This window comes from Quercus suber, unplaced genomic scaffold (genome assembly GCF_002906115.3).
Source record: "Quercus suber isolate HL8 unplaced genomic scaffold, Cork oak 2.0 scaffold_77, whole genome shotgun sequence".
NCBI lineage: Eukaryota > Viridiplantae > Streptophyta > Magnoliopsida > Fagales > Fagaceae > Quercus > Quercus suber.
In genome coordinates this window covers 325,973-335,277 of record NW_027069542.1, presented here as the reverse complement: position 1 = coordinate 335,277, position 9,305 = coordinate 325,973, and the positions used below count along the sequence as shown (strand labels likewise).

General features: G+C 31.6%; 1 protein-coding gene across 1 annotated transcript; it reads right to left on the bottom strand.

Annotated features, from left to right (window-relative positions):
• Positions 1–279: 279 nt before the first annotated feature.
• On the bottom strand, positions 280–5,183 carry LOC112019298 (carbonic anhydrase 2). The gene is made up of 9 exons (XM_024051834.2): positions 5,078–5,183; positions 4,288–4,349; positions 3,239–3,370; positions 1,739–1,787; positions 1,453–1,569; positions 1,277–1,330; positions 1,076–1,161; positions 806–911; positions 280–655 (listed from the first exon to the last, which is right to left on the bottom strand). The coding sequence occupies exons 2-9, from the start codon at positions 4,332–4,334 to the stop codon at positions 491–493; spliced, it is 756 nt and encodes a 251-aa protein (XP_023907602.2). The 5' UTR covers positions 4,335–4,349; positions 5,078–5,183; the 3' UTR covers positions 280–490.
• Between the last annotated feature and the right edge of the window lie 4,122 nt (positions 5,184–9,305).

The following is a 9,305-nucleotide window of genomic DNA, read 5'->3' as shown; positions in this document are numbered from 1 at the left end:
AACCCCTTTGCTCTTTAGAATTTTCTTCATGAATTTTAGGATGAGTTTTGTCTGTGTCACTTTAAAGGCAATGGCCTTCAATGATTTCTTTGCTAAAGAAAGAACTTGCATTCTCAAAATAGAGACAGCAACTTGAACCAGTTATGGGATTTGGACTTCTTATATACTTCTTCTATGTAATTGTGGGTACCAATAAGTGAAGCACTCATCAAAGACTTTGTATTAGATACATTGGCATCAAATTGATTTTATTACGCAATCTAAAATCTAAAACATATGTAGGAAAGAATATAATTATTATTGCACAAGTTGGCACTCGGAATTTAAAGGATAAAAAAGATCAACTTGCGAAAGCGAGCATACAAAGAGCTACTCTGCTTTATTTAGTACATATTCACACTATTGTCCATAAAGGGAAATATAGTAGTGCATATATGTGAAGTAGAGCATGGAAAATAGTATCAAATTTTCTTAACACAATTGAGATTGATCATATGGAGAAGAGATGGCGAAAGTGAGGCTCAAACTCCAAGAGCTCAAATTTTCCTTGAACAAAATCATAGTAGCCACCCATCAACCTCAGCTTCTTGTTTGCCAGCCCCATTTGAACATATGGATAAGTTTCTAAGTTACATAGTGATAACTTCACTGATTCCTACATAACAACATATACTCACAATGTATGATTATCTTCAAACATGTTTAGGTAAACCTTCTATATAATTAATGTCAATATTTCTTCTATTCTTTTTCTCTCTTTTGAATCATGATTAAAGTTGAAACAACATGGTAAAATAGAGCTAACCTTTTCACAATGTTTACATTGATCCTCCAATGGCAAGTCACCAAACTTTGCTTGGACCTTGACCTTTGTAGGTAATCCAATTTTGACCCACTCATCTATGAAGTCACTGCACATCAATTGGATAGATGAGATATGTGAATTAGAATTCTAGCTTAACTTCATTGCCCTATTTATTTTAGACCCAATTGGTTGGTTGATTAAATTGAGTGTATGTCAAAGAAAGTACTTTAATTTTGCTAGATATAAAACTGTATGTAGAAAGCCTCTTACAAAGGAGCAGAATTGTCCTCAGGATGAGTCATAAGCCTCTTTATCCCACCACATCGACTGTGTCCAATGACCAGGATATTTTGTACCTATAGAATTTTATTTCTTGTAACACTCAGATATCCTAATTACAAAATTGAAAAAAGAAACATGGAAAAATTGTATAAACAAAACAAGAAATTGTGGAGAAATAAATGACTTCACCTCAAGTTCTAAGACAGCATATTCAATGGCTGCACCAACTCCAGAGTATTTCAGCTATACAATATCAAATATATTAGCATTTTAAAAAGTTGGTAAAATATTTAATGTTAAATTGAACAAGAATTTGCAAGTTGAATTTAACAAAATTGATTATTAGGAAGGATTAAATGGGAAACCTTGTCAAATGCAGGAACCATGTTAGCAATGTTGCGAACCATGAAGGCTTCCCCAGGTTGAAAGTCCAGGATATGAGAGGGACACACCCTAGAGTCTGAGCATGCGAATACCAAAAACTACACCAAAAATTAAGAATTTTAATCATTCATAAATCATAGACATAAATTAAGTTTGTTTTTATTGTTTCTATTTTTATAATCACAAAAGAATTGCACATTAACTCTTTGATATCTTCTAACTAGGTTGGAAAAGTAGTAATGATAAGTAGTGATGTCTAGATGGTACCTTGGGCCACTGGCCTTCAGCAAGTTTCTCGTACAATTCGAGATGCTTGCTACAAAAAGCAAACCAAAGAAAATTATAAAAATTAAAAGAGTGGTTCAGTTAACGGGTGCCCTTAAGGCATCCATTAATGAACCATTTTAGGGAATTTTTTTATAGGAAAATGAAAAAGTAAATGATTTTTTTATAGCTTTTTTAATTTTACAATAAAAATTTTCCTAAAATAGTTCATTAATAGATGCCTTTAGAGCATCTATTAGTAATATCTGTAAAAGAGGAAGTGTAAGTTTATAATGATGAGTCATATTAATTATAGCATTTCAAGAGTACAATTAATACGTACTCCTCTCACATAATGATGAGTCATATTAATTAAATTCATAGTAGAACTCACAATTCATGTGAGATAAGAGAATACTTTTTATTATACTTTCAAAAAATACAATAATTTTCCATAAATTTCAGCATTTTGTATACCGGTAACAGCTTAAGGGCATATAAGAGCATTCTCATCAAAGTTTTTAAAAATTTTAGCTTTTAACATCTCAAAAACCTACTTTATCTATTTTAACATTCCATTTTAAAATACACCCAATATCAAAGGTTCTATTTTTTATAGCACTTCATTTAAATATACTTTCTTTATTTTATTTTTTTTTTCTTGTTCTCTCATCTTTCTCCATCTCCTTCTCCATCTCTTTCTCCTCTTCACCCACACCTGATGCATCTCTTCTCTGCTACCCACCCACTGCCACCAACCACCACCACTAGTTAAAAAAATATCAAACAAGAACTCACAACCCACAGCCAGCCACCACCACCACCAAAAAAAAAAAAAAAAACCCCCACAAAACCACACCCACAACCACAACTGGCCACAACAGCCACCACATAAAAAACACAATCAAAGCCAACAAAACCCATCACCACCACACCCACAACCAACCACATAACTCATCACAACAACACGCACAACCGGCCTTGTTCGGCCACAAAACTCATTACTACCACACCCACAACCGGCCATAAAGCTCATCACCACCACAAAAGAGAGAAAAAAAATAAAAGAAATAGAGAGAGGTATTTTCGGCCATAGCTTAAGAAATTAAAAAAAGAAATAGAAGAAAGGAAGAGGAGGTAGGCAAGACCTGGAGAATAAGAGATGAGAAGCTAGTGAGAAAAAATATTTTTTAAAGAGAAGTGGAGAGAGAAAGGAATAAAATATATATATATATATATATTTATAAGATTGGAGCTACAGTGAGATTTTATCTTTGACATCTCACTGTAGCTCAATTGCTTCTTTTTTTTTTTTTTTTTTAAGTTTTGCATCTTTGTTGTAGCTTGTCTTTTAATGTTTTAGTTGCTAAAATAACATTATAGCATTTATACCATCTTTGATGAGATCGCTCTAAGTGCAAGAGAATTCATATATATGATAAAGGTATCATATGCTTGTATTTTGAAAGTACTTTTCTAGTGGCACAACAAGTGGTATCATACTCAAATTTGTTGATCTTGAAGTGTTGAAACCCTTCTAAAATCCTTTTAACTGGGTCAAATTCATTGAGATCTGTCTCTTGCAATCCAGTTATCAACTTCTCAATTTGTGCAACCGCCACATCATCCTTGTTACTGCAGCCAAGTAATAGAGTTTAGTCAACAATCTTATGGATTGTTAGGTATGGTTAGAAAGCATAACATTAATTGTTGCTTCTCTAATTGGTAGCAATCTTTTCATTTCAACAATACATATGGAATTATTCAGCAAAAAAAAAAAAAAAAAAAAACAATACATATGGAATTGTAAACATGCCAAAGTTCTGAGTCAACAAATAATAATGTCCTGTGAATGCTTTTTCCACACGAAGGAACTTGTTATGCATAGATTTTCTTTGTAGTTTGTAAATGTTGTGTCTGTTGAGACAATGACAAAGGTTGTATTTCTATTGTTATCCCTTGACCCGAAACAAAATTATCACACTATAGAGGGATGATATTTCTACACTAAAAAACAATTATTTACACATCATCACCTGAGTGGAGGTAAAAAGGAAAAAATTAACATTTTCCAATGTTAAAATATCATTTCTCCATCTCAAATAATAAATATCAAAAGCCTGAATGATTTTCTAAAAGAAAATATCACCAATTTTATTACAAAAAACTTAAAAATAATATAATAATAAAGGTAATCGGTGCTACATAAACAATATAATAAATAAAATTTTAATTACTTTTCTATTTTATATTTAGAAGTTAACACGTCAATTGGTAAGATATATGATCAAGGTCATATTTGTAGCAGTTATAGAATCACTTTTTTAAAAACTTTTTTTCTTTTTTGGGGTGTGGTGTTAGAAGAAGTTTAGGTTTGTATTTTACCTTCTTACACCAACATTTCATATCGCCTATAGTGGAAAGGTTTTTTTTTTTTTTTTTTATGAGACTACACCTAGTGGAAAGGCTAGTAATGCTATCTAAACCTCTTTAAAAATTTCTTATATTTACACCTATATGACAAACAAACGGTTTCTGAACAAGTGGTAAACCTGAGAAACTTCTTCAATCCTTCAATGGCTTCCTCCAATGACCCCATAGGTAAAACTTCTTTCTGCAAGTTAAGGAAATGTAAATTATACAGAATTAATCGTATTGTAAATTAAAAAAGCTTCATTTTTCTGACTTTAAATTGGCTTTAAAAATTAAACGAACTGACATTTAAAATAAAATAAAATAAAAACCATGATGAAATTGGCAGTATATACTTAATAGTTGATTGTTTCTAAAGAAGAAAGTTGTTCTCTGAAATTCAAAATTATATTTAACAAAAAAGAAAAAAGGAACCACAAGATATACTTGTGCCCAAAATAATAATAATAAAATAAGAAAGTTTATAGTAGAGCTCCATGCATTAGAAACTTGGAAAATTTTATAAGAAGAAAAGAAAATTATCTAAAATGGCAATCAAAGTTAAAAGTCCTATGAAATGTAACCTATAATAATTAGGAACAAAATATGATCTTGTTTGAAAAATATAAGTTAAACTTGGAAAATTTTATTATAAGAAGAAAAGAACAATGTTAAATATAATGAAAATGTAACCTAGTTAGAACAATTAGGACCAAAGTATGATGCAGTTTGAAAGCATAAATTCCATGCACTGGAAACTCATAAAAAAAATAAAATGAAAAAAAAAATTCTCTAAAATGGTAATCAAGGCTAAAAAATTTATAAAATTCTAATGGAAATATAACCTAGAATAATTAGGACCAAAGTGTGTGTGTGTGTGTGTGTGTGTGTATGATCTTGTTTGAAAAACATAAATGGTGAAGTACATACTAGTATTCAGAAAATGTAAGAATTAACAGATCGAATTCTAAGGATTTCACTTTGAAATTTCGTAGAACTTGCTGCCTAATGTAAACCCAGTACACTTGCACACAGATCTTGCACTGAGTGAAGGTCTCTATTTATAAGCCAAGTCTCTATGCTGACAATGAACATGCTCATCTTATCTTCATATATATCAGAAACGTTTTTCACAGGAAAAACAACTGGACCATATTTATATGTATGTTAAATGAAGAGTAGATGGTGTTTGTGGTGGTAGTGAAAGTGGCGGTGAGTAAAGGGCTGATAATGAATTGAAAACCATGCCCAACCGCTCAATTAAGTTTTGATTAATACATCATTGGCGGCACAACTGGACCACATTTGATTGTCTCATCAACATAAAAGTCAAGGGAAAAAAATAATTTTCTTAATTTCACATAGTAAAACAAAACACGTCTCTATATGTATCCTTGTTTTTATATTATATCTTAGTTATCAGGGACAGACCTAAGATTTTAGGCTAGCGGGGGCGAAATTTTTTTTTCAAATAGGCATCCATATACTATTAAAAAATTATAAATACTCAAATTCATTGTTTTTAATTATATTAAGATGCAATCTGTGGGGATAAAAGCCCAAATTTATATATTGGGTCTTGAGCCCTATTTGAAGATATGGGTACGTCCGAGGAAGAGAAAATGTTTGGAAAAGGCCCAGGGCTGGAGAACCATGCAAAGAAGTGATGGAAGAGTATAGTTCGAGAAGTACATCCTTCTTGAATATGAAAAGTACTGGTCAAGCAGATACCTGGGGGACTTGGGCAATCTTCTAGGAAATTCTAGCAATAAGAATGAGCCTTATAAACGTATAAATATGATAAGAATAGGAAAATATCTAAAGAAAAAGCTGCTACCACCGCATTAAATGCATTGCAGCAACTTTTCTGGTCGTATTAATGTGGAGAAGACCCCTGAACAGTGTAGTCTCAATCACCACCATTCACAGAGAGCCAAAGAAAATGTCTGATGGGACATATACTCGAGTGAAGGCTTAAATGACTAACAAGTGTAAGATCAAGATATTTTGAAAGAAAACTATTTAATGTAAAAGACCTCCCATAAGAGGGGAATCAAAAGATATAGGAAAAGGGGAGAGAAGAAAGTTTACTGTAGCTCTAAGAAATATATAAACAAAAGTTGGTCTCCTCTGACAACAATTTATACAAGTTTCAAACCTATTCTTGCACTTATCTATCTGTTAAACCTTGATTAACCGTTGTTTAATTCATAAACAGCTCAGCTCTTTCACCCACTCTCTATAAATTCATTGTATTGGCCTTGTTGGGCTAATATTCTGTACCTCTGAGGTTTGGCCACAAATATAGACTCTACCCAATCATTTACCAATAAAGACAAAAACAAAACAAAACAAAATTTTAAATACTAAGCTGGCTAGGATTTTTTTTTAATAAAAAAATTAGAGCATTCACAGTGGTGATACTAAAAATTTTAACTTTTATCACATCACTTTACAATACACCTAATATCTAATGTTCTATTTTTTTTTTATCACTTAATTTAAAATAATATAAACAACTCATTAAAATAATAAAGGAAGCAAAAGAATTTGAGTTTTTTAATTGAAGGAAGTGATATAATCTTAATAAAATATTGTATTTTATTTTTAACAACTTGCTACGATCAACTGGTATTTATACAAGTTTACTTTAGTTATAAAAAATTTAACTTAACTTCTCCAATAACATATCATTTTTTGGTTCTTTAGTAGTAAATTTTTTTTTTTTTTTTTTTTTTTTTGCTAAAATACAATCACTATTGTGAATGTTTTTATTGTTTTTGTTAAGTTTTTTAGTTGAATAGTTGCTAATTGGGTAAGGCTAGTTAGGCTTATTGAGAAAAAAGAGCGCCTAAGGTTTTGGAACAGAGCCTAATTACATAAATGAAATATATTATAACTATATATATATATATATAATTTTTTAAAAATTTGGACCTAGGTGGGGGCCCAAAGCCCGGGCCCCTCGGGCCCCCACCTAGGTCCGTCCCTGTTAGCTATGAAACCTTGTCCCCATTGTCCAATTGTCTTCTATCTTCTTTTTCGCATGAATAATATGTAATGTTTTCCTTCTCCTCAATGAAAATGAAATTAATCAATGATTTCAAGATAATGACATATGAATAACTTTTTTTAAGTCATACAGTTGCTACTTCTATTACACTTACAAAAGTCTTGTAATTTAATTGACACTTCTTCATAAAAGAAATACTTCAAAGATTATGAGGAAAATGATTCAAGCTACGAGGTTAACAGCATAATATAACCATTAAAAAAAACATGTTACATCAATCATTTGCAATAAATTCAAGGATAAAGATGAGCATGTTTGAGGTTGCCAACTAGTAATTAGTAAAATCTCCAAATAGTTATAATTAAATTTGCTATTACTTTTGTTTGTTTTTTTTTTTTTAAATAAAGTTGGAGGAGTAAGTACTGTTTTTTGGTTAGGTATGAGGGGTGAACATATGATTAGCATGCAAAAGATTATCTTCTCAATTTTTTCTAAGTCTTGGGAATCTAAAGTTTGAAATATTAAGGTAAAAAAATAGTTTTTTATTCCTTAGGTAGGAGCATCAATGCATGTGATTTTAACGACTTTTAGGTAACCTCCCAATCGAGAGGTAAGGGGTCTAGGTTTTTATGGACAGCAATTTCCTGCATAAAGCATTAAAGCTTCATGAGCCTTGTTTCATTCTTATAGTTTAATAAGGAATTCAGGAACATTTCTCACATATACTACAAAGAAATATATTAATGCCTTAGCACTATTATAAAAAGTAATTATCATGAAAAAAAATGCCATAATAGAATCTAAAGAATATCAACTTAATTAAGTTCCTAGTATGATTAGTTTGATTATTGGGCATTAGTTGAATCACTCGTTTTTTTAATGGATTATATCTTTATCAAATTACATTGATAATTATACATGTATGGACAAATAAGTGAAATTAGATTGTAATTTGTGTATACACACGGAAACAATAGCGATAGTGAGGTATCCATATGAGTAAGGTAGTCATAATAGCTGTATGGACACAATTTGTGGCCCAAACCCAAGACATGTGGGATGTTGGCCTAGTGAGCCTAGTACAATAAATTTATAGAGAATGAGTTAAAGAACTAGGCTCAAATAAATTTAACAACGACTAGTATGAGTTTAAAAGATGATCAAACAATAACAAGGCATATAGGACTGAATAAATTCACTGTCCGAGGGGGAAAATCTTGGCATAAATCAATAGAACTGATTACAAATGCAATTTTGATTGCTACAGTCTTCTCTCTCCACTTTTTTCGACCCCTTCTTCATGGAGGGTCTCTTCTATTATATATCTCCACTTGGACCATCTTGATCCTACACTTATTGATCATTTAAACCCTCACTTGAGTGCCTGTTCCATCAAACACCCTCTTTAGTTTTCTGTAAGTTGTAGTAGCCAAGGCAATAATGTTCAGGAGTCTTCTCCACATAAATTTGGTCAAAAAAGTAGCTGCAGTGCATTCAATGTAGTAGTTGCAGCTTTCTCTAAGATATTTTGGGTTCTCCTCCTTCTCGCATGTTTGTAAGGCACATCCCTATCACTGGAGCTTCTTGGAAGGTTACTTTGATCTATAGGACCTACCTCTGATCTGCGTTTAGCTTATCCGATGAGATATTCCTCCTCGGATCGCCATCCAATTTATAACCGGTTCCTTAAGTCATGAGTCTGAATCGCCTAATTCTATTCGATCGTCATCGGACTACTCGTGTTCTTGGCTAAGACTTAAGGCCCAATATATGATTTGGGCCCTTAGCCCTACAATAGCTTATTAGCTTTTATGCTAACCATAACTTTTACTACATCATTTCCCACAATTATCCTATGTAGTAGATTATGAATGATTGGTTGTCACTTTCACGTGCACCCACAACTTTTTCTCTACTGCTCGTAGTTAGTCACATAGCACAGTTATGGGAAAATGTGTGATTCTAGAATTATTGTTACTTTCAGTCATTTTAACTTTGAGATTCAAATTCAAATAATCTTGAAAAATAATAATGCTACATCCACAAAGTATCTTATAACATTTTTACAAACTATTAATGTGGCAAATTCTTACTGGTTCTTATTTGGGTCTAACACTAACATTATTTTTTTACTTACCAAAAATT